General features: G+C 45.0%; 1 protein-coding gene across 2 annotated transcripts; it reads right to left on the bottom strand.

The window, feature by feature from the left end:
* Positions 1–768: 768 nt before the first annotated feature.
* OSR1 (odd-skipped related transcription factor 1) lies at positions 769–24,997 on the bottom strand. Of its 2 annotated transcripts, none has more exons than XM_081944815.1 (3): positions 24,755–24,997; positions 7,159–7,839; positions 769–1,989 (listed from the first exon to the last, which is right to left on the bottom strand). In XM_081944815.1, the coding sequence occupies exons 2-3, from the start codon at positions 7,803–7,805 to the stop codon at positions 1,854–1,856; spliced, it is 783 nt and encodes a 260-aa protein (XP_081800941.1). In that variant the 5' UTR covers positions 7,806–7,839; positions 24,755–24,997; the 3' UTR covers positions 769–1,853. The 2 variants fall into 2 exon arrangements, with proteins under 2 accessions (XP_081800941.1, XP_081800942.1); XM_081944816.1 differs by lacking the exon at positions 24,755–24,997 and adding an exon at positions 23,913–24,107.
* Positions 24,998–25,841: the final 844 nt, after the last annotated feature.

Raw genomic sequence — 25,841 nt, 5'->3', positions numbered from 1 at the left:
ACTGGTTCATATTTATGACGGTGGCAGGTCATGTGATCAGCTTTTGTGACCTTCTGACAAGCCAAGTCAATGGGGAAGCCAGATTCACTAAACCGTCTTACTAACTTAATAACTGCAGTAGTACAGTTAACAACTGTACCAAGAAAGGTAATAAAATCACTTAACAAATGTCTCACTTAACAACAGGTATTTTGGGTTCAATTGTGGTCAGACGTTGAGGGCTACCTATACACAGATATTGTAGAATTTTAATAACTTCTTATAGTAACACAAGCTCACCTAATCCACCCTAGTGTTTTATGAGACTGGTCCTTATTCCTACTTTATTTAACACTGGCAGTATTTTTTTTCTCTATCTTTTCCTAGAAAAAAAAAATCAGAAAAACCCTCACTGAGTGTGTTAATAAATTCCACCGTGTTCCTTTCAGCACAATCCTATGAATGGCTATTCAATTTCATGCACCCACTTTAAAAATCCCAGTTTTATCTAGAATTATGCACTCGGCTCCAAAACATGAGTTCCAGCCTTGCTGAAGTCAGTGAAATTTATACTTCTCAGTAAATACATAGGACAGCAATGATAGTTAATGAATCAATTGTTAAACAACATTACTTAAAATAGTTATATTTTATAACTCATTATTGATTATTAATTCATTCCATTTCTGGGAAATAAAACCATCAAGTAATGATATAAGAACATGACAGATAGCATAGAGTTTTGCAAAAACAGCTTTAACCAAGAGATTTAAATGTCACTCAGGAACATTTGCCTGTAAAATACCAATTTATTTTAATACTTAAAAAATAACAATAAATCCAGTGATAAATGTTCATTATCAAGAATCAGCATAAAGTGCCAAATAGCAATAACTTTAAACCAAAAACATATTGGAATGTCTTGTCCTTTTTTTAAAAAAAAACTTTTTTACACTGTTTAGAAAAAAATATAAAAACGATTCTGGATAAAATGCTCATGTTGAGATTTGTCAGCAAACTCTCTCTCCCCCCTCTGCCCTTTTACAAAACTCAGTTCACCATCACCTGGGCACATGCTCACTTGAAGGTACCACCAAGAAAGGCCACACTGTGCACATTAGTCCATTTTGATTTATTATTATTATCAGATTTCCCTTTTGTCACTTGGTTTGCTTTTGCATTGGTTGCTTGCTTTGGTTTGCTCGGTTTTTTACTTTCCATTTTTCTTTCAAATTACAAACTACCTCCTAAGGCACCAGACCACGAATAAACAGAAACGCTAGGATGCTCACTAGAGCATGCAGAAGAGATTCCCACACACACGCGCACACACGGACAAAAAAAACTTGTCCACCAAAGACAGAAGTCTTAATTTCTGAAGAGGATGACCCCCCGGTTATAGCACAAATCTTCTTCATAACATTGCCTCTTTCCAAGCAGTTTTATTAGTTGATCTTCCCTGCCATCTCAGCTGTGCCCCCAAATGTGGAATTAGTTAGATTTTCTTTTCCAAAGTTTATAAAGGAGATACTTTTAAACAAGTCACTCACAAGGAATAAACACAATCGGGGAGGTAGAAAGCTATTTGTTGTTTGTGTTTGAACTGAGGACAAAAATTCCTCTCCAATACATGAGCACCACCTTTTGACGTAAAGTTTAGTGAAGTCACGCAAGATTTACACTTGGAAGTACCCAGGTTTTGGAAAGGCTGACTGCATGTTTGTGCATGTTGAGTTGTGGGTTCTCTTCATGTATTTTTTTTTTTTTTGAGCATTAAATTAATGACGTTGAGTGTTCCCCATTGTCTCTGTGAAGAATTTTATCTAAAATGTAGAGCGAAGTGGAGAGATGAAGTTCGTTGGGGGTTAAAATCTTTAGCATTTCATTTTGGAAGGTCTGAGTTCCTTTACTTGTGTGTGTAGTGTCTTGTGAACAGCCAGAGTCCTGGATTGGCAAAATCCTTTTCCACATTCTTGACACTTAAAAGGTTTTTCTTTTGAGTGGATATATCTGGAGAGAAGAGAAAATAAGAGAAAGAGAGAAAAAGATTTTTTTTAATGGACGTTTAACCTCTCCAGGGAAATACAATTCTGTTTCAACTCGCTGGAATACAAACATTTGCTGGAGGAAAAAAAATTAAAGGGAGCTTTGTTCAACTGAAGAAAACTGTAATTGCTCTGGATTTGGATGCAAAACAAATGTTGATCCTGCTACGATTTACTGTTTAGACCAAAGTTTCCCAACCTAAGCAACTTTAAGTTGTGGGGGCATCATCTCTCAGAATTCCTCAGCCAGATTAGAAACACTGGTTTAAACAGTGGCACTTTTAGCAATAGCTCTTAGACTTATATACCACTTCACAGTGCTTTACAGTCTTCTCTAAGTGGTTTGCAGAGTCACCCTATTGCCCCCAACAATCTGGGTCCTCATTTTATTGACTTAGGAAGGATGGAAGGCTGAGTCAACCTTGAGCCGGTCAAGATCGAACTCCTGGCAGTGCGTAGAGTCAGCCTGCAATACTGCATTCTAACCACTGCGCCACCATATAATGCATACGTGAATATGTCACGATGCAACTGCCATGATTAAGAGCCCGTATCAGGATACCTAACTCAAGGGCATATGTTGCAGCACTTTTTGTGATTATGTCATCATAGGCATCACCATTGGCTCTCCCTCGCCCACTCTGTAAGAACTCAAGCAAGTACAAAAATGGCCATGCAACATTTTTGTTAATATCAGATTGAAGTTCCATCCAAAAATGAACACAAACAGATATCTTTAGAGCATCTCTTTGAATTGGATAGGATAATACAAAAATCAAAGAACCCACAATCCCCAAAAATAATTGAATTAGAAAGTTTAATATCCAGTTCTATGTTCATTAGAATTTACAATATATAGGGGCTGTGTATCAGTATATCCTAATGTTTTCAGACAATTCTGAAATCATGTTTTCAACTCCCCTTATGTTTAGTAGTGAAAAGTGGAAAGGATTAAATTCTAAACACATAGTACTGTCCTCTTTCAATTAGGATTAGCATATCTAGGTTGAAAAAAACATCAGATAGCAGCAAAGAGTTAAGAATATCTTGGTAGTCATCTGGTGGTTATCTGGACTTTAGCAGATTACACAGAGTAGCCTTAATTTATAACTAGACTTTTGGATACAAAAGAGAAGGATCCAAACACTCAAACTTTTTTTAGTTGTTTAAAATAAATGAAGTAAGGTCCAACTTTAATGAGAAGAATTTTTTTGACACTTCTGCTATCTTTAAATCTGTGTCTCAGAATTGCTGTTGCCCTGCAGGGAACAATTTAGAAGCCTTTCTTATTTCCCATCTCTAACATTGAAAATAATTCTAAAGTTACATTGTCATAGTAGTATGATAATCTATAAATTAAATAACCAAAGGATCCTAATTATTTATAGGTTCCTAATTATTTTTCTAAATCCTTTAACATTCACTTGGCCTCCCCTATTAAAATTTAAGACAGACAGAAATCATCAATTGATGAAAAAGCCCAGAAATCCTAAAACTAGAATGAACAATGAAAAAAGATAATTCACAAAGGAGCTTCACACAATATTACAGGCCTGTGTCCACAACATTAAAGTGGTTGCAATTGGCTTAACTACTGGTATAATGGTTTATTTATTGATTTTATTAGCATGCTGAGAATTCTCTATTAGATTTTAGTATAGTTTTCATCATCCAATGATACACTTTGAAACTAATTTAAGTGTGTTGAGTAGACACGTATTGATCATTCCAGTAAAAATATGAAAATACATACCAAATGAAGAAGCATTACAATAAAATTTAATGTTTTTTTCTATTTGTGTACATGTCAACGACGAGTACACAAAAAGCTGCATAAAGTCTCTTGGGGGAGAAATGTTGATTTTGTAATCAGAAATTGTATCCAGTTTTGGCATTAGATTACCAAGCTTAGTGATTTGAAGCAGAGTGCATTGATTGAACTGTTGGGAACTATTATTTAGAGAAGACTATAAGTAAAAAATAATTTTAGAAACTTGGGATGGGGGAGAGAGAGAATAGTGATACACTCTCTAAAAGATAAAGGTTCCTCTTGTACATATGAGCTAGTCGTTCCTGACTCTAGAGGGCAGTGGTCATCTTCGTTTCAAAGCCGAAGAACCAACACTATCCAAAGACGTATCTTTGGTCATGTGACTGGCATGACTAAATGCTGAAGGTGCACAGAATGCTGTTAACTTCCCACCAAAAGTGGTTCCAATTTTTTCTACTTGCATTTTTAGATGCTTTTGAACTGCTAGGTTGGCAAAAGCTGGAACAAGTAAAGGGAGCTGACTCCATTACATGACACTAGGGATTTGAACCACTGAACTGCCAACCTTTCTGATCGACAAGCTCAGTGTCTTAGCCACTGAGCCACTGCATCTTACATACTCTCTAAACAAGAGTTCAAATACAAAGCAAACACCTGATCTGCACTGTCTTGAAACCAATATATCTAACCCCGTGATGGTGAACCTATGGAACACGTGCCACAGGTGGCATGCGGAGTCATTTGTCAGGGCACGCACGGCATTGCCTTGTCATCTGGCCAGTGCACATGGGCGCGCTGGCCAGCTGACTTTGCCCTTCTTTTGAGGCCATTTTTTTGCCCTCCGGCGGCTTCAAAGAAACCTCCGGAGCGCGAAAAACCGGCCCTACAAGCAAACTGGAAATTTAGGAATGGACTTTCAGTTTGCTTGTAGGGCTGGTTTTAGCCCTCTGGAGCGTTCAGGAGCCTTGAGGAGGGAAGAGAAGCCTCCTGAAGGCTCCAGAGGACGAAAAACGGCCCTACGGACAAACCAGAAGTCACTTCCGTTCATTTTTTGCCCTCCGGAGCCTTCAGGGAAGCCTCCTGAAAGCCCCTGAAGGGTTTGGAGGGCTAAAACTGGCCCTATGAGCAAACTGGAACAGTCGCTGACCAGAGGCTTCAGGGAAGCTCCTGAAGCCTCTGGAGGGACTTGGGGGGGGGGGGCAGGGAGGCTGTTTTTGCCCTCTCTGAGGAGGGCAAAAAAGCACGCCAAAAACAGGGGGAAGCACTGGTCATGAGCACATGCGCACTGGGGTCATGTGCATAGCATTATGGGTGTGGCACACCTGCGCACGGCTCACCTGCGCTCCCCCTGCTTTTAGCACACGAACCATAAAAGGTTCGCCATCACTGATCTAATCTTTCTTTATTTTTCCCCCTCTGCCTTTGCCTTTAAATCCAAGGATTTAAATGGAACTAAGATTGTAGCTCCAGTAATTAATTAGCTTCTCCTCATTAAATTCTTGGAACTTACCTCTAAGAAACAGGTTTAATATGATACATTCGGAGGGGCTTTATATGAAATATACAGTTATACTTTGAATTGGTAATTATTTAAGGGAGGATGCAGTCAAAAGTACACTCTTTACCTACAGAAGATTCCGTTTTGATTAGCTTTGCCTTTGGTATTCACATGGTATCTGTTCTGCCTGGTGTAAGCTACTAGGCATATGTATGCCTAGTTAGTAAATTAAAGTTGCCAGAGATAAAGCTCTGAAACCTATGATCGAAACACCATTCCAGAATAAGAAACCTGTACTCGTCCTGATGTTGCTGAACTTTAGCTGCCCGGACCAATGAGAGTTGTATTTCAGCAAAACCTAGAGAAGCACAGGGTGTCTCTCCTACACAGTAATAAATGCATAATAGGATTTTTACTGATAAAATCATTTCTTTGTTGTGATTCCAACTTGTTCTTAAAAAACAAGATCATCTGCATATTTATTCCATAAGTATAAATAGCTGAAAATTCAGTGAGGTTTACTCTGAAACCGTATCCTCCAGGTATGTTCAACTACAATCCTTAAAATCCTCAAAGAGCATAACATTTTAAAGCAAGCAAGGAGATATCTAGCAGGCGTGAATATGGAGAAAGCTGGCATAGAAGACTGAAATGATCATCATTTCAGTCATCAAGTGGTCATCATCAAATAGTCATCAATGCTCAAATTAAGAAGCATTGGCAATCAATAATGGATTAGGAAAATAAGGGGAAGCACGCAGATTCAATCCCTGGGCACCTTCTCAAAGGAAAATATGGACTTTGGGCTCATGGAGTTAGCAATAGCACTTAGACTTATATCCCACTTCACAGTGCTTTAGAGCCCTCTCTAAGTGGTTTTACTGAGTCAGCATCTTGCCCCCAACAATCTGGGTCCTCGTTTTACTGACATCAGAAGGAGGGAAGGCTGGCTCAACCGTAATTTTTTCATATTCCTCCTGACTGTCTTTTTTTAAATTTTAAATTTTTAATTGTATATTGGGTTTTTATTAAACGGGGCATGTTAATGGTTTTAATTTGTCTAAATGTTTTAATCTATTACCTCCTCCGTGTATGTATGTCTGTGTATATATGTATGTTTATATATGTCTTAGTGTACGCCGCCCCGAGTCCTGCCCGGAAAGGGAGCGGCTAATAAATCTAAATTTATTATTATTATTATTATTAGTCACCTTTGAGCCAGTGAGAATCGAACTGCCAAACTGCTGGCAGCTGGCAGTTAGCAGAAGTAGTACTGCAGTACTGCATTCTAACCACTGGCAGTTAGCAGAAGTAGTACTGCAGTACTGCATTCTAACCACTGTGCTGTTCTAACCATCTGTAACAAAGATCATTACCATTTTCTGTATGATAATAGCAAGGCAGGTGAAATTGGGACATATCAAGTTATCAGTGATGCCACCAGAGAAGGATATGAATGTCCATAGCCTCCACTCAGGAAAATGAGGAGCATCCCGAAGTACCAATCTTAATTGACCCCGTTTTGAATTAAATGAAGTAATATTTCCTTCAAGCTGAATGGGAACATAAGTCCATGAAAAGCAGTTTCTAGAACTGCATGGCTGCATCAGTGCCTATGAGAGAGATTCATTTTTCTGAGCTTTCAATTAAGAATTGTTGCAAATGTTCAAGTCCTACATTGTCAGTATAACATTATCTGCAAAAAATGGATATCCATCACTTAAATGGATATATTCATGGCAGTGTGATTTATATTTCCAATACAACCCAAACAAGCAATATTATGATAACTTTTTTCTGAACAATGAACCCTAAAATCCTTTATAATAAACCTGAGTTCCGTTAAATAAAACAAATTCAATTACCTGTGATCTCTCAGATGATCTTGCCTTCTGAAGGCCTTATGACAAATGTCGCATGTGTATGGCCGCTCATCTGTATGGGTTCTTTCATGAATCAAAAGGTTGTAGGACTTGGTGAAGTGCCTGCCACAGAATTTGCACACAAACTCCTTCTTGGTTTTGGAGGGTAGCCTCCCCCGGGTGGGTTTCTTCTCGGGAGAAAGTTTGGTCACTTCAAGCAATGGGCCCAAGCCTGCAGAAGAGCCTTGGTTGTCTATCTGTCCGAGTTTTGAGTGATCTTCTTGGGTGGCAGCCACAGCAAGGTTTGCAAAATCAAATCTAGGCTTGGCTTTGAGCGGCACATTTGTGGCTTCGTGCTTGGGGTGGATGACGTGTGGGAACAATGGGAAAGCAGGCAACTGGAATCTGGCATCCACTAGGCTAGTCACACCAGGCACTTTGGAGAAAGACGAGCGGGGCAGATGCATGGCAGGATAGCCCAAAGTCCATTGGTGAAGGTGAACAGCATGGAGGGCACTGAAACCGTAGAGATTGGGCAAGTGGTCTGAAGGCACTGCCGGGAGGCCATTGAAGGCTTGCAGAAAGGAGTAATTGGTCAGCTGCAGGGAAGGGTGGATGGGTACTGGGGCAGGCAAGGTCTTGCTCCCCATAATGGCAGAGAAGTCTGAAAGAGAAGGCAAGTGCCTGCAAGAAAGGAAGGAAGGAAGGGGAGAAACATAAAATGGGCTCAGTCAATGAAGTGTGCAACAAGGCAGCTGTTTAATTTAACATAATTATCCTAAAGAAAAATAAGAGGACGCAAAGACACTGAACCAAGAAGAACAGGCATAGCATAATGCTAAGAGAACGTGAAGATACTGAACGATGAAATTATAAGTACAGCATCAATTATAAGCTTCAGCATCAGTCTCATTTCACAATGCAACTTCCCTGAGAGATTGTCTTTAACAGCTCTACCTTCACAATAAATATGAAACTGGGTAGCCTAACCACTAGGAAATCTTAAGCCACTATTAGAAATCCTGAAGTGCAACAACAAAAGCCTCTTTTCCTTCTGAACATTATCCCAGAGCTAATCTTCTTCCTGATGGCAATGTGGAATAATAAGATTGAGCTACAGCTTCGTCTAGAGCAGGGGTTCTCAACCTGTGGGTCGCCACCTCTTTTGGGGTCGAACGACCATTTCACAGGGGTCACTGAGACCAGCGCAACTCTAAACTTTAGACTCCACCTCGCGTTCCTTGAAATCCCCGTGGGTGGGCTCTGGAGTGGCCGTGCAAAGCGTCGCCACAGCTCCATGCCGTAAAAAACATAGGTGCGTGTGCACACCCCGTACAATTAGCCTCAGAGACTTCGTAATGGCGGGAAAGTGTTCCTGCAAGGGAGGAAGGGGCTTAGGTCCTGCTCCGGGCTGTAATTGTGCCGGGTGTGCACGCGGCTATGTTTTCCATGCCGCTGCCAGGTACTTTTAACTATATCTAAATCCACAACCAGACCTGTCATCAAGAGCCAAGCTCAGGAGCCCGAATTGGCCCCATTCACACAATGAAAACCTGCTTGCTAAAAGTACCATAAACCATGCACAAAGGAAAAGAGCAAAAAAAAAAAAAAACAAGCAATGCAAGTAAACAATTTAAAAAATGGTACAAGTGGAATTGTTATTAGAAATAAAATGTAACAGAGAAAATGATATGTATGAAAATATAAAGTTGGGTTTCCTGAAATGCAGAAGAAAAGGTAAAGCAGAGGAAGCAAAGGAGGGGAATCAAGAGTAGGAGAGAGTGTAAGAAGGAAGAGAGGAGGAGGAAGGGAGAAAAGAGAGGGGAAGAAGAAGGGAGGAAGGAGAGGGGGAAAGAAGAAGGCAGAGAAGGGAGGTAGAGAAGATAGAAGGAGCAAGGTTGTTGCAAAATAAAATGGGGTGGCAAGAAAGTGACCCAAACTGTATTTGTAAGAAAATAACGATAAATGATTAATGATAATGATATAATTAATGGTAATTATAAGAGTATATTTGTGAATGAACTTGAAAGAGAAAATAAAGAACTTTTTTTTAAAGAATAAAAATTAAAAATAAACAATGCACAACATTTGCCCAATAAATTAAGGTTAAGCTTACCACCACCACCAAGGTTAAGAGCACTCCTGCAAACAACCCCAAACCAGGTTGAAGATCCATCCAGGCAGGGTAAGCAAGTTTGTGAATTTAGCTGCAGGCAACTTAGTTAAGGAGCTGTGGGAATAAAGCCACTGTGTGTCTCTGTGCATGTGTGTTTATGATTGTATAGCAGCCGAGGTTGTCCAGCCTCCAGGATGTGATTCTTTTCAGACCCAAAATTTAGGAGCAGACAAGATGTTGGCTGCCTCTATAAAAAAGATGTGGAGACTCTAGAAAAAGTGCAAAGAAGAGCAACCAAGAGGATTAGGGGACTGGAAGCTCAAACATATGAAGAACAGTTGCAGGAACTGGGTATGTCTGGTTGAATGAAAAGAAGGACTTAAGGGTGATATGATAGCAGTCTTCCAATATCAATATCTACATTACGATTCATAACAGTAGCAAAAGTACAGTTATAGAGTAGCAACGAAATTTTTTTTATGGTTGGGGGTCACCACAACATGAGGAACTGTATTAAAGGGTCGCGGCATTAGAAAAGTCTAGAGCAGTGATGGCGAACCTTTTTTGGCTCGCGTGCCACAAGTGGGGGGAGCGCAGGGGGGTTGAGTGCGGGCGTGCCGCACCCATAATGCAACACGCGACCCCCCCAGTGCGCATGCGCGTACAACGCGCGACCCCCCCATTTTTACATGCTTTTTTCGCCCTCCCCAAGCTCCAGGGGCTTTATAGGAGCCTGGGGAGGGCAAAAAGAGCCTCCCCTGACCCCCCGGAGGCTTTTGGGACCGTCCCTGAAGCCTTCGGAGCACTTAAAACCACCCTCCGAACAAACTGGAAGTGACTTCTGGGTTGCTCAGAGGGTGGTTTTAAGCGCTCCGAAGGCATTAGGGAAGCCTCAGACGGTCCCTGAAGCCTTCGGAGCGCTTAAAACCAAACCGGAAGCGCCTCGCGTGCCCTGACAAATGGCTCCGCGTGCCACTTGTGGCACGCGTGCCATAGGTTTGCCATCACTGGTCTAGAGCTTCTGTCTAGAGCTTCTGTCCACATCATCTTCTTTGCTTCGTACAATAAAACATCACAATGTACAATTCTGGGTGAAACTTTATGAACTTTGCCCCAGTATGATAGACCTTGGTATCCTGGAGACATCAAGGGAAGGATAGCTACACTATGTATCAAAATCTCATTTTGATTCACTGTGTTATAGAAGGACAAGAAATAGAATGCAATATAGACAGTCCCCAGGTTAAGAGGTCCCGACTCACAATCCATACTTAAAAGCAACTTTAGCTTATTGCTAAAAATGGTACAAAGTTTTCTCCTTCCTTGAGCCGACAAACTACTGAAGCCTCACAAAATTTTTAGGAATTGCTGAAGATGCATGTTTTTTTAAATACAGTGGTTCATGAAAACACAATAATGCATGGTTCATTGACACAAGGAGAAGGGAAGAGTAATAGGTAACTTGTTGGTAAGTATGAGTTCCAACTTACATACAAATCTGAGTTAAAGACAGACTTAGGATCAGAACTCATTCTTAACCCAGGGACTGCTGGGTTGAGCAGAAAAGAAATTTACATTATATGTTCCCAGGCAGAGGATAAGGCTTCCAGGGCAGAACCAGAACGACAAAGTTGTCAACTGGTAAAGAAAGAAAAAGGTGTGTCAGTACCCTTACTAGTTAACTCCTATTAGTTAACTCCTGTCCCAAAATGTGAGAGTAAGTTTGGTATAGTGATAAAGGCACTGGGTTAGAAACGGGGAGATTGTGAGTTCTACTTTGGCCTGAGGCATGAAGCCAGCTGGGTAGGTGACCTTGAGCCAGTCATTCTCCCTCACCCCTAGGAAGCAAGCAAGGCAAACCACTTCTGAAATCTTGCTAAGAAAATTGCAGGGATTAATTCAGACAGCTGCCAGGAGTCAACACTGATTTGAGGATGTGCATGCACACACACACACACACACACACCACATTGTGTTAAAGCTGGAGGTTAAGCTTGCTGTACCACTCACTTTTACATACTTTGAAAGGAGGAGAAGATGGAAACATACAAGCTGTTGAGGAGATTCTGCCTGAACAGGAGAGATGCAACTTCCAGCTGAAAGCTTCCTTTACTGCCTTTGTCTCAACAACTAGGTCAGGCATTGAGTTTCATGGGAAAAGTGAAACCCCTTCAGTGGGTCTTTGGGACATTTAATAAAAAGCTTACCTTTGGCAAATTTAGACAGGGACACACCTGGTGTGTCAGTTTAGGGTGAGCAGATTAGGCACACCCCTTGCCATTTATTTCTTTAGAAAAGGGGGCTTGGTGATGTTCATCTGCACCCCGGATTTATTTCCCCTCAATTGCATAACAGGAACCTAGCAGCATAACAAAACCAAGACTGCTTCTTTGCCCAACAGTACCAGAATAGAGAGTGAAAATGAAGCCACTTTAAAAATAAAAGTGGCTTCAGGTGAACCATGAAGTCACTTTATTTTTTGCGCCACCTAAGCAATGCAGAGACTCACAGGTCTTTTTTCCCATTGGCTCGAAGGCCCCCAGATGCAGCGAATGGGAATTATCTCACCCTTTGAGCAGGTAAGCAAACCTCTTGCGTTTTGAACAATGTGGCACAACTCCTGGGTGTTCTTTTTTTCCCCTTCCCCCAGGCAGGAGTGTCTATGGAGATCCTCAATCACCCAAGTCATAGTTCTCCCAAAGGTGCTTTTTTTCCCCCCAAAAGACAACTGGACTTTGTCTTTTTCCTTTGAAAACATTTTGCTTCTCATCCAAGAAGCTTCAAACTGTTAACTGAAGAAACTTCCTGGATGAGAAGCAAAATGTTTTCAAGGGGGGGTGGGGGGAGGTCCAGTTGCCTTTTGGGGAAAAAACACCTTTCAGTTATTTTGGAGCCCAATGAAGGCAGGCTGCAATCTGCAGTTGTGGAAATCAAGACTGGTGCTCCCCAAACACCTGAATGGTCCTTTACTTTAAGTAGCTTCCTTGTCTCTTTTCTCTCCCTCCCATCACCATACTTCAACTTTGACCTCCAATTTCCTTCAGAAAGAGTTTTCAAAGCGCTGCTTCGTATGCCATGCTGTCATTTCCCTTATGCTTTCCTCCACTATGGGGTACTAACCAAATCGGTGATATTCCTTGCTGATCTACTCCACAATGAAACTAGGCCTTGGAATTTAATGAGATCTCTTGCCAGCTGTTTCTGCTATGAGCCACAAATTTAATCCATAGATAAGGGATTTCTAGTGGGAGAAAATAACACCCAGCCTCTCGCCCTCCACCCTACGTTCCTTTCTCGCTGCCCATTGTATATGGAAAGAACCAATGTCTTCTCTCTTCCAGTCAGTTATGAAAGAAGAGGATCTGGTTAAAACTTGGATGAGACACCACTAGGAGATCCCAAAGATATAACCTTGATTTGGGGGGGGGGTCTGGAAAACAACAAAGGCAAATCTTTTACTGCTGTTTGGGGGAAAATTGTATGGAAAATCACTGGGGTTGAAGTCTGCAGAAATTGAATCTGAGTTCAGGCTAAACCTTTAGTGGTAGGGTGGAAGGGGGGAACTTTATTTCAAGTTTTTCAACCCCATCTCAAATCAGAGGTGGGGAATGGCAAGCCTAAAACTCAGGAAGACTGAGCAAGTTCTGAAGCCTCAAATTCAGGAAACTACTGTGAATAGAATAGAATAGAATAGAATAGAATAGAATAGAGTAGAGTAGAGTAGAGTAGAGTAGAGTAGAGTAGAATAGAAGTCTTTATTGGCCAAATGTGATTGGACACACAAGGAATTTGTCTTTGGTGCAAATGCTCTCAGCGTACATAAAGAAAAAATAAAATCCATTCCTTAAGAATCATAAGTTACAGCACTTAGTGATAATCATAGGTTACTAATAAGCAATCAAATCATACTAGGAAACAAATAAAACAATATAAATTGAAAGATACAAGAAACATGCTTATAGTCATTAGTGAGAAGAGATAGGTACTAGGAAGGATGAGAAGAATAATAGTAATACAGTCATTTGATAGTGTTGAGGGAATTATTTGTTTAGCAGAGTGATGGTGTTGGGGTGGGGAAAAACTGTCCTTGTGTCTACTTGTTCTGGTGTGCAGTGCCCTATGGTGTCGTTTTGAGGGTAGAAATTGAAACAATTTATGTCCAGGATGTATGGGGCCTGTAGATATTTTCTCAGCCCTCTTTTTTGACTTGTGCAGTATACAAGTCCTCAACAGAAGGCAGGTTAGTAGCAATTGTTACCAAAATCTCAAGAACATCTCAGGAAGCAAAAGGATTGCAACACGTTTGGAGTCAGCCAGTGACAAAACTGGCACCGATTTGAATGACACTAATTTAACATTCCCTTCAAAGGAAAGAGGAAAGATAAACGCCAGTCTCCTCCAATGGGGGAGCCTTCCTTTATGAGATTTTCGCATTCAAGCCGCTAACCAGCAGTTCTGGGGATTGTAATCCACCTGCAGTTAATTCTAGGCTGAGAATAAAGCGACCAGCCTGGAACCATCTGTGCTTTCAGGTTAAATAAGCTATGACGCCACAGACTCGCGAGGAAGGTTGAACATGGTCTTCCCTTCTTTCTCAAATAACCCCTGGTGACAAAGAAAGACGGAGAAGCCCGTTCACACGACTGCAAAACCAGTAAGGATGAACACGCTTTAAGGTTGTACCTGGGGGAGGCGGTCCCGTTTGAAAAAGAAACAGCAGAGGTGGGAAATACAGGATTTAACGAAACAAAACAGACCCACAGATCTCAGATTGAACTGAGTTTGTTTTATATATATGTGCCATCCTTTCCCCTACTACTGTAATCAGCTAAAACATTGCCCTTCGATCTCGGCTCGGCACACAGTCAGGATCTTTCCCCGGAGATTGGATCCCTTGCCTGATACGGAAGACCTTACGGATGACCGCCTGCCGAGGTACAGGACGGTCCTTTGGCACCAAGAGAGCGACAGCTGCAGCAAGTGAGATTCCGATCTCTGCAATTTTGGCAGCGGGTCCTGAGTTCGCTTCTTGAGCTAATAGAGTGAGCTATAAACTGGGTGGACAGGCGTTCGCTTTAGGTAAAAGAAAATATAAGCATAGCGTTTGCCTGCTAAGAGGCTGAAGGAGAGTGTAGGCGACTATCCGTTGGCCTGGAGATAAACTGGATGGAAGGGACTTTCGGGGGGGGGGGGGTTAACTCCCCCCCCCACTTTTTTTAGTGTCCCCGTTTTCCCGATGGGGCTTTGGGAATTAGGACGCCACATAGGCAGCCAAGAAGCCTCACTCCCATCCTCCCATTTTGCAGTCCCACTTCTCCGCCCCACCATGCAAACCAAAACTAGGCAATGCCCATGTCCTACAAGAAAGGGTAGGCTCCATTGAATCACGATTAGCATCCCTCAACACTATTGAAGCACAATTAAAACCCCTTAACACTGCACGTTTCTTAAGAGGTCCGTAAAGGGGGCGTGCATAAGGCACCAGCGTGCCTACCCTCCCTGTCCTACTGTCCCCATTGATATGTACTCGTTTTATGTGTTCATGGGCATGTTCCATTTATTTATACCCATCTATTTGTACCATGTGATAATGTCCATGTCTATACTAATGCCTGTTACCTCGTACATGTTGACAAAATAAAATAAATAAAAATAAAATAAAGATACGCAGGCAACATTTCAAAAGGAGAACGAGGAGGCAAGCTTACAAGGATGACTTGAGAGTTATCTGGGGACAGGGTAGGGGTCTCTGTGGCCTCAAGGCTGGCTGAAGGAAAGCGTTGCCCAGCCCCGAGGTAAAAGGCGGCGACCTGCTCGGCAGCTGCGGGGTTGGTTAGGGTTGCTACTTGAGGGTCATTTTTTCCACAACGCTTTACTAGATCAGTCTCAAAAGGAGAGAGAGAGAGGAAGGGAGGGAGGGAGGGAGGGAGGGAGGGAGGGAGGGAGGAGAGAGAGAGAGAGAGAGAGAGAGAGAGAGAGAGAGAGAGAGAGAGAGAGAGAGAGAGAGAGAGAGAGAGAGAGAGAGAGAGAGTCGTGAATCCTAGAATTCCATCGCGTTGACCCAGAATAAGCGAATGTGACATTTCGCCAAGATCTGCCTTTTCTAATTGGATAAATTCAGAGTAGCCTTCGATTAAAGCACATGAACACGCATTAGTAAGCCAGATTCTCCCCACCCCACCTCTTCACCACCACCCCCTCCCGCCTCTGTTAACTATTTGAGAGCCGGTCAGTCGTGGGTATTTATTCTCTTTCTCTTCACTTTTCAGAAAGTCATTATGAAATCCCTTGTTTTGAATCTGGGAGAGAAAAAAAATCCTTCTTTTAAATCTGGCAGGGGATGGGGAAGAGGGGGTGGAGAAAGACACAGGATTTGGTGCTTGTTCAGATTTTTGGAGCTCAGATCTTAGTAGTCCAGGAAGCAGGCAAGCAACCGATAGTAAAAAATAAATAAATACATGGCTTTTAAGAATGGCCTGCTGGTGTAAGCATATAGGAATATACAGCAACAAACAGTTATTTAGGAATTCGCAGGTTTATTCCTGTGTTGATTTCCTTCGAGAACAAACACTATTTAGGTTCCAAGAAATTATCCGTGGACTACTTAAGATTTCGTGTGGCAACTAGAATTGCAGCAATAGGCGATTTTTCGCCCGAACATCTGATGCTCAGGCGAATCCGGAAATTGTTAATTCCAAAGAAAAAGAAAACTCAGCCAAAACAAAACAAAACAAAATAAAAACCAGACACTGCTCCTCTTTACTTCAATCGTCCCTGAATCAAAATCTATATCGCATAGTTGTTTACCCGCCCAATTCACTTTCCTTAAGAGTCGTTAGGTTATTTAAACACGTGTATAAACCTTTGGCTCCTTTAAAAAACGAATTCAGTTCGCCGCTCTATTTAATGAAGTAACCAATTCCAGTGAAATTTTGTTTCGGAGGGGGAGAACGCCCCTCAATAACACTGACAGTCGGATTAACCCGACGTTAGGACAACTTTATTTCCAATTGACAAGGTGCTTACGGAAGTACGCTCGACTTCGGGAAACGGAGAAACCGATCTCGGGATTCCATCCAATTTTCATCCCAGGGCTCCGAGTTTGAACCCTTGCTTTTAAAACGCGAAGAGGCGCAGAAGGAGAAATTAGAGAAATTCCTTTCAACCGATTTTTTTAAGCCGAAAGGGAAGGGAAGTTCCGGTGTGGCAAGAAAGCTTTTGGGTGCTATAAAAGCAGTTTAGTTTGAAAGAAAAGAAAAGAAAAGAAAAGAAAAGAAAAGAAAAGAAAGAAAGAAAGAAAGAAAGAGAAAGAAAGAAAGACGAAGAGGGGATCAGGAAGAGCTTGTTTGGGCCATGGGTACAGATTTGCTGACTGGGATCCAAATCGGTATATTTCTCTTTCTCTGTTATACCGAGGTAGAAGCAACGTCAGGGACTCTGTTAGGACATCAAAGCCAGGGGGGGGTGGAGCAATCAACACTCGTTCCCCCATCCCCGCACTTTTCTGACACAGAGCCAGCTGTTTCTTTTATTTCAGTGTCACCTACACCTTTAAATGCTGTTTCATGTCGTCAACAGATCTTTATCAGCAAGATATTTGCCTCTCCTTTTTTTTTAAGGAAACGAGTCTGGGGGTTTGCAGCCCCTTACTATTCCCATTACCCTCAAAGGTAAAAAAGCAACATCCTCTCGAAAAAAATAAAATTAAACACACGGGTCGCTAAAAACAACAACCAAAAAACCAACCCTGAGCAGGCTACTTGATCGATTGGTTGAATGAATGAATGAATGAATGAATGAATGAATATAAATAAATAAATAAAGGAATAAAGGAATAAACAGGGGACATACAGACTGCAGGCTACTCTAGAGTGGGTAACCAAGCCAACAAAGTTGAAAATAGGAGTAAAAGGAAAGTTGAGATTGTGGCCCTTCTCCTAAATATTCTTAAGATTAGAAGTGCCATTAAACATTGATTGAAGCCATCCACCCTGACTTAATTTGGCCCCATTTGAACTGTGCAAAATCTACCTTAGTGTAAAAGTTTACATTCTTGCTGGAAATTTTGCACCTAAATGTTTTTGCACTACAAAAGTACAGCTTCACCGTTGTACCAATCTCTCACTCTTGATTACATCTCTATAGCCATAATTTACTTAGCCAAGACTCCCTTGTGTCGGGATTACCCCACCCCACCCCCCTTTTCTTCACTGTCCAGTTTTAAGATTGCGATCTGATATCCCAAATTGATTGTACTGTATTTTCTATGCGACCCATTCAAGGGGAAGGTAACTAGCTTTTGGAGACTGCCTGAAGATAATTCCCATCAGTCTCACTTGGATGGCCGATTCTGAGGCATACTGGGAATTATCCTTCAATGACATCTGAAGTGCCCGTTCCCAGAAATTGGGATACTGAAGATTGAGGGAGTTGAATCACTTTTTACACTCTATTCCTAAAAACGAATTACCTGGATTGGTGGCTATTTAGACGAAAAATGTTATTTCACTACTAAGTTTGATGGGTGATTTTTAGACCACTCACACTCTGGTTTTGATCAGGCTTCTGTCTAAGATGTGGTGGAAATCCACCTACACAGTATCATGGTTAACTGACCCGTTCATTGTCAATCCAAAACATTGATGTAATTGAATCAGTAATGGTTAAACTTCATAATGGATAAAACGACGCCTGGCCAACACAGCTACACTCTGATCAACTTACTCGATAATATTGTTATGAAGACAGTTTGGTGAGAATGAATATTTCTTTAATATATTTCCCACATTTCTGCCAAAAAAGGGGGGGTATAAGAAGTCTCTCATACTGAAGAACAGAGCTCTCTATATGAATTACACAATAGGATGGGGGAAAGGAACCCATCTTTAAAAAGCTGCTTTGGGGATGTACAATCTAGCTAGAAGATCAATGTGAGGTTACAGCCTATTTACATCTTTGTCCTAGGCACGCTTAAACATACCTTAAGCACTTTCTAGAGCAGGCGCTGCCAAGAAAGGGCTTGCTTGCATTTGGAGCTTAGCCCAGAAAAGTTGCAGTTGGTTATAGCTGTATTGTAACATCTGTGCTGCAAGCATCTGGAAAGGGAGCTATTTCTTTCTCCCTTCTCGCATTGCCATTTTTTTGCCCAAGTTAAGTCCCACCACTTTGAAGAAAGCACAAAGGCTGCTGGGACAACTGAAGACTTTTTTTTCGGGGTGGGGGGGGGGATGAGTGGGGAAAGATAGCCATCTACTTTCTGGATGCTCTGAATCCTGCCCAAGTCTGCAGCTTTCACTTTTAAATTCAAACAGGCCTCAAGTTCCTTTTTGCTTGAGAAGATGGAGAGAAAGTATTGAGAGGGAGCTTTAGCGAATTAACTCAGCAAGTTGTACCCTCCTTCCAGAGTTCTGGTTGGTCCGTGGATGCAATTCTATTACCGTTCTGTCCCACTGACCCATTATCTGCTTCGACTGTTAGACAGCATTTCCACAATATTGCCCACAAGCTTGGGAAATGCTTGGAGGAAATGGATGTGGCTGTCACATAGGCGCCCCTTTCTGGGAGCTAGAAGTTGCCCCCCCCCCCTGCAGAATAGCTACCCTTCCGCCTGTTGGGCTGGAAAACATACTCCAAAAGTCATCCGTCTTCCTTCTGGTTTTGCTTTAAGGGAATGAGCTTAGCAGACTGACTGCATTCCCATGACATGCCATATCCATGGTTAACTGACCCATAAAGGTTTGCTTAATTAACCCAATTTTCTGGAAGGACAGCCTGAATCATAAACTCATCACATGAGCTGGGTTGGCACAACAGGCAGAGCTGCAATGGAACCGGCTAATTTGCGCCTTCCTTATATTGTCAACCACGGACATGCAAACCTGCTCTGGGGAAAAAAAAAACACGGGCGAGCAAAATTCCAGAGTATCGGGTGGCAGCACCGGAAATTAAAAAAAAGTATATCATAGCCTAATAATCAGGGAAGTGAAGATTGGTGGCCCTTCAAATATCGCTGAACTGCAACTCCCAGCAAAAGAGGGTGCTGGGAGTTACGAAGAACAGGAGCTCGCTCCCCTGGTGCCCACCGCGTCACTCCCAGTTCCCCTGAGCATTCTCATCTCAGTTAGGCAGTGGTTTAGAATAAGGCCATGCACGCGTGCTAAGTGATGCGCTCTGGATGTTCCCGCACCTTTCAGCCAGTGGGGGTTTACGTTCTCTGTGCCCGAACTGGATTCATACAGCACGCTAAGCAGCCCAAACTCAGCAAATCAGACCACGACTTCGGGAGGAAGCTCTGTGCTCCCGTCACTGAGCTAGTCCGCTAGGGAGGAATTCCCGAAGCAGCCTTTTACTCAGTGGCGAAATTCATTTTTTTTTTACTACCGGTTCTGTGGGCGTGGCTTGGTGGGCGTGGCAGGGGAAGGGTACTGCAAAATCCCCATTCCCTCCCCACTCTGGGGCCAGCCAGAGGTGGTATTTGCCGGTTCACCGAACTACTCAAAATTTCCCCTACTGGTTCTCCAGAACTGGTCAGAACCTGCTGAATTTCACTCCCTGTTTTACTCCTTCTCTGTGAAGACACCTGGGGAGTTAAGCTGCCCGCAAAAACCACTGGGGCAGAAAATAAAAGGGATCCTCCTCCAGGAAAGAAAGGGAGGTGTCTTCAGAGTGTAAGGAATTTGGGAGAAACGAAGGAAGAGCCCACCAAGCCCTTCTGGCCTGCTCTTCTATCAGGGATCCACTTCCACATCGCAGCCTCCGCGATCTGTCTCCGAGGTGCAGGTCTGCGGGTAAAACAGGCGGGTCGTTGAAGGGGGGGACCCCTTCAGGAAAATGATACTCCCCGTCTCCTAATAAATAATCCCCTCCTCCGCCCGACCCGGGAGGGTCCTTCTTTTCCTACTCCCCTCTGCAAGAGCCGGTTTCGGCTGCTGCTCCTACAGGATGGGGATCTGTTTTTTCTCTCTACGGTTCCAATGATCCACGCGCGTTGTGGGTTCTCGAAGTGGAAACGGCCAAGCAGGACTTCGCCGATGCAAACCTGGACCCACAGAGAAACCTCGAACAAATCCTCCTTAGTCTCAACCGGTTCCACCTGAACAGAATAGATTTGCTGATCCGGTCCATTGAGAGAGGAGCGACAGCGCGTACAGCGCGTTCCCTTGGAGGCGAAAGGGGTGGAAAACACAGAACACAGTGGAAAGCCCCCTCCCCACTTCCCGCGCCTATCTCCATGTGGTGCTCAAGGCATACGCGATTCAAATGTGGGGAAGGGGAGAGGGGGCTGGGCAAGTGACTTTATCCATTCGCCGAAACACTTTCGCTATGTGGATAGCCAGAATACGGCCACGTCCCCCCCCCCCGAAAAATTAAAGTGAGGGCGGGAGAATACTGCAGACCCCCCAAATCCTAGGGAATTGTGGGATCGCACCCAGCTCCATACTTACCTGCCAGTAAAAATAGGGCCAGGGATTTACCTTTAAGCTCCAGGCGAGTAATTTCGGTTACACCAGCGTTATTTCTTTGTTGGCGCCACGCTCCGGCAGCAGATCGAGGCAGCGATCGATCGATATCGATCGTTTATTCGCCTTGTCAGATAATGACATCTGCGGGAGTTTAAGTTGGTACCCGAGGTTTCCCTTCCTTGTGGGCATCCGCCAGCTTCAACAGCAGATGTAAGCTCCTCGGGGCGGGGTCTCCGCCCCCTTTAAGCAATCTGCGCGGATCCACTGCGGGATCCGAAGAGCCGCAGCTCCTCTGTGCTTGGCTCCCTGCCTTTCCAACGGGGCTGACTGAACAAGTGGCGGCGGCGGGGGGGGGGGGGTTGTCTCACAGGCTTCGGGCTGCCCAGGAGGAAGTCGAGCCGAGCCCCTAACTTGCCTTGGGAAGCCAAACAGGAAAGGGAATCGGCGTGGTCGGCCGGCCGGCGTTCCAACCCGTAGCGAGCACCTTTTGCGAGGAAGGGAAAGAAGTGGATCGCTTCAAAGGAAGTCAGGGATGGCTCTAATTGAGCGTGGAGGAGTTAATTGAGCGACCGGAGAAGCGGCTGGAAGGAGTCCAACGGCTCCGCGTCTCACCTTTCCGGTGCTCAGCCGGGAAGGGGCAAGGCTGGCAGGCTCCCTCCCTCGATTCGGATAAAGCCTTCAGCGCGCGTCCAGTCCGACAGCGCCCTCACCTCGCCCTTAGCTCTCCGGTGCAAACTGCCGGGCCCCAACCCTCCCAATTCGTTTTAAGGTCGCTCCCGAACAAATAGCTGTGAAACGAGCGGGAGGCGCGCTCTTTCCCTCCTAGACATCACAAACACACGGAGAGAAAGTTATCCTCCAGGCGGGAGATAGGCAAAGGCCTCGAAATTCTGAAGGCCTCCTTTTGGAGGAGTCGCCAATTGGGACAGGAGGCGAAAGCCAAGAGAGAGAGGAAGAGCCATTCGAAACCTGACCAGGACACACGTGTATACGCCTGTGGGGGTGGGGGGTGCGTAAAAGAGAGGCGGAGGGAGGGAGAGAAAATAAGTGAGCAAGAAATATAAGTTTTCCCAAAGCGGAAGAACATCAATTTTCATTAAAAAAAAATAACAGCCGAAATGGAAATTACTTTAAGTGAGGGGAACATGGACCTAGAAATGGTGGGTGTAATTACTAAGCGGGCAGCGCCACTTATAAAAGTAACCCATACACACACACCCTGTGTTTTAAGTTCCTAAAAGTTTTCGTTGATCGCCCTGATTTTGCTGGCTTTCTCTCCAAAGCCCGCCTAGCAGCGAAAAATGCACCTCTCTTCAAAGAAAGCGAGTGGGGATACGAATTGAACCCCATCTTCCGGGCAGCCCCATTCCTGAACATGGGGTTGCGGTTTTGTTTTGTTTGTTTCTTTCGTTCCCCTGGGGCTTCGAGAGAAAGTTGAAAGAGTGCGGGAGAGAGAGCGCTTCTTTTCTCTGTTCGCCTGTTTGCTAAAAGAGAAACCCTGGAGTTTTCCTGAAAGCCGGTTTTTTTGCAAGCAGCTTTTGCAGCAGCTGAGAAATGGGAGCCGAGGAGAAGAAGCCCAAATCTCAGATCAGTTTAGATCTACCTGTGAGTAAACCTGGTGAGGAGGAAACTATGTGGGAATCTCGAACCAGATCTCGAAAAAGCCACTTATCTGAGAAAGGCTATCACACGGAATACGCCGCAGTATCTCCCGGCAAATAGGCCTTTTTCCCATTTGAGAAGAGGTGCGCTGTCTCAGTGCCTACACACACACACACACACACACACACACACACAGAGCAGTCTCCCCGAAACTTGCTCCCATTTCCTCCGTAAGGAATTGGCGCTGACCTTAGTCCCCAAGGCGAACCGAGCTGCTCTCCAAAAGCCCCGGGAAGGCAACGGGCAACGCGATGGGTTCCAACCACAAGGCCCGCAGCTTAGCTTCCCTAAGCGCAACCAGGGGAATTTGCGAAGAGACCAAGGAAAGGCAGCAAAATTAAGCCAGTCAAGCTCCGCGAGGTCTTTATTTCCACGCTTCGACTCGAATTACCCGGATCCCGTTCGTTCGTTCGTCGGAATCGAGGTGGGACAGTCGAATTTACACACGGTTAGAAATCCAAAGGGCCAATTTGCTTTTATTTATCTTACACACGCGGTGGACTATATTTCGTCGATGAAATCATACGTTTTCCATCAATAGCCTCCCCCCTTCTGCTTATTCAGAGGGTCACTTTTATCGCCCTTGACCTCGGAGAGGTTCGGGGTAAAAGCAACTTTGGAAGAAACGGTCGAACAATTGGAAGTGTCGCTGCACAAGAGCATTTCTGATAGAGAGGGCGGTAACGGATGGAGCAATCGGAGGGAAAAACAGTTCAAAACCGAAGGAAGGGAAATCTCAGAGCCAACTTGCGGGGGTGCCCGCCCATCTTTTTCCTAATGTGCCCACGCGAGTTTTCATTCCTCCGCGAAGCCACAGACACATTCTGGCGGGTTTGAGAGAATCCTCGCCCGTATTACAATCTTCATTTGAAAACCGAGACCGAGCCGTAACCGTTTCCAAACTAAGGGAGACGCCAAGAGCACGAGAAGCGACAGGGAGAAGATTTAAGGCGAACCGAGGATGCACCTGCTTTGGATTCGGGCCCACGAAGGGCTCAGATACCTGTCGGAGTAGCCCAAAGTCAAGTCGGAAGCCTCCCATAGACGAGCTGACCAGTTTTTAATCGTGCTACCGGCTAAACGGAAGGCCTAGCTTTTCAGCTCCGCAGATCTGACATTCTGACATCTCTAATTCAGGTCTTTGCAAAATCAAGCCTTTGCTTGGTAGACTGGAGAGCAATCATCATCATCATCATCACCACCACCACCACAACCATCAGCCACCAAAAATCCTATAAATACCAGAACTCGAACCCTCTTGGGGGAAGACCCACTGCGGAGAAGTTAAACCAAGCACTGGCCCTCTTATTGCAAAGAAATTCTCAATAGACTCCCGGTCCTCTCACCGGAAAACAAGATCAAGGTGGGCTTAAAACTTAGGACGGTCTAATAAGCGTGCCGAAACCGGAGCAATTCCCCTCTTAACCCTTTGCAAGCCCAGATCCGCGAATAACAAACACACACGCCAGCCCTCTGGCCCGTAACCCCGTTTGGTGTACATTGGGAAGTTCCCTCACAGATATTTCGAAAGTTAGCTCGCTCCCAGATTTTTAGGGTCCGGCCTTCTGCTGCTTCACCCCCTCCTAAACAACCGGGCAGAATGTGGAGTGCCTGGCTAGAAAATCGCCCATCCCATTTGGCCAGGGAAGGAAATAAGGAATGCCCAGCCTTTTCCCTACTGGGCATTCAAAGCAACCCGAAAGAACCCCGGAAAGGTCTTTGCGTTCTCCTTCTGGGGCGCCTTCAGCACCAGGCGGCACATTTCGGGAGCAAAAACCGCCTGGCTGAGAGCGACTGTAGTTCTGACAACCAGGAAAACCACCCAGAGAGGCCGAAGCATGCGACACTAATCTCAAGGGACGTGATTCTGGCAACCGGGCGCCTTCCAAAGAGAGCGCCGGGCTTGGATCAGCGCTCACTCGTTGCGCCTTTCCCCCCCTTTCCCCCTGCTGGAGAACTGCAAAGGCCAAGGCTAACGCACTCCGCGGTACTTTCCCTGCAAGTTTCCCTTGGGGGTCATTCCTTCTCTCCACCACCCCCCATCCCCGCCATTTTTGGAGAGCAAACCCCATTGATCTCAAGGATGAGAAGGGCTCGGGAGGAGACCGCGGACCCGAAAGCCGGAGCAGGAGAAAGGGCTGTATGGGATGCTTGCTGCCTCGGTAGCCGCTCAAAGGCGGCGGCGCTGTCCTCCCAAGCAGCAAGATCAGAGCATCCCGACAACAGGATCGGGGAGGGGAGACTCAACCCGCAAAGCGGCCGGTTAGAAATGCGCTGCGCTCAATTCCCCAATAGGTGGGCCGGAGGGGGTGGGGTGGAGTGCGTGGAAGAGGATGTGGACGTCTGGATGTATATTTACCTAATCTTGATCTTTGATCCCCGGATCCGCAGACAGTGCAAAGATCTTCCTGGAACTCAACTGTGGAGCTGCCCCGCTTGGACAGAAGATCCCAAGGCCAGGCGGGCGGGAAAGAAGGGAGGGAGGGAAGAAAGGGTCGGGACCAGGTGCCGAAGAGGTCGCTGTCCCCCCCGCCAGGACCAGGCGAAGCGAGGCGAGAGCGAAGGCGAAGCGCCTCTGAGCACGCGAGCGCCGACTGAGCGGATCCCTTCCCTCGGCCGCCTCCTTATTTCAATCCCCTGCCTGCCGGACTCCCTCCCTCTTCCTCCCTCCCCCCACCCCGCGCCCGCTCGCCTTCCCCACCCTTGGGCATGCGCACTGGTGGGAGGAAAAAGTTTCGCTCACTTTTTTGCGGCTCAGATCCCGGCGGCGGCCCGCCCCGCCTGACCTCGCTCGGGTGGCAGCGCTCCTGGCCCCGCCTCCGCCGAGGCCCCGCGGGATCAAAGGCCGCGGGGTCTGAAAGTCAAGAGCACCTTCTCAGACAAGCGAGGGAGGGGGTTCCTCCTATCCCCGAGAGGATCCCAGAAGCTGTCCTGGCTCTTTCAAGAATCTCCTGGAAATGTCTTCCTTCTCATCGCTCACCTTTTCCTCCCTCGATCCGTCCGGCTTGGATGCCCTCTCCCAAAGGATCGCGATTGCACACCTTCGGCCGATTAATTCTGAGGAAGCGAAGCTGCAAGTTGAAAGCTGACTCTTTCTAAAATAAACCGGGGGACATTTCTGCCCTTCGAAAATCTAACCTCTCCCCACCCCACCCCCAAAAGCGTTCTGTTCCTCTGCTTTTGACGTTTTCGGGACGTCCCCTACAATCGAGTGGGTCGCGTTTCTTTTTGGTCCTAGAGCAGTTCTCCTTCAAGAAGTTTTAGGGTGAATGGAGAGAAAGTGATCCCGAACTCCCGCCTTGCGTACGCCCTTGGAGGTGCGATTCCATCCTAAATCTAACTGAGCAGCGTTGCTCTTACAGGCAGCGGGCCTGGATTCGCCCTGCCGCTACTCCTTCGGTCTGAATCTGGATTTTCCCAAGACAGCAAAGCGGGATATATTCCAG

Source organism: Natrix helvetica (assembly GCF_964273705.1).
Source record: "Natrix helvetica genome assembly, chromosome: 2".
Lineage (NCBI taxonomy): Eukaryota > Metazoa > Chordata > Lepidosauria > Squamata > Natricidae > Natrix > Natrix helvetica.
The sequence above is the reverse complement of the archived record's forward strand: the minus strand, read 5'-3'. Positions and strand labels throughout refer to the sequence as shown.

Coding starts and splice junctions, on each gene's coding strand:
- OSR1 (XM_081944815.1), bottom strand. CDS start 7,805: ATGGGGAGCAAGACCTTGCCTGCCCCAGTACCCATCCACCCTTCCCTG. Junction 1,990..7,158: donor GATCATCTGAGAGATCACAG/GTAATTGAATTT, acceptor TCTTCTCTCCAG/ATATATCCACTCAAAAGAAA.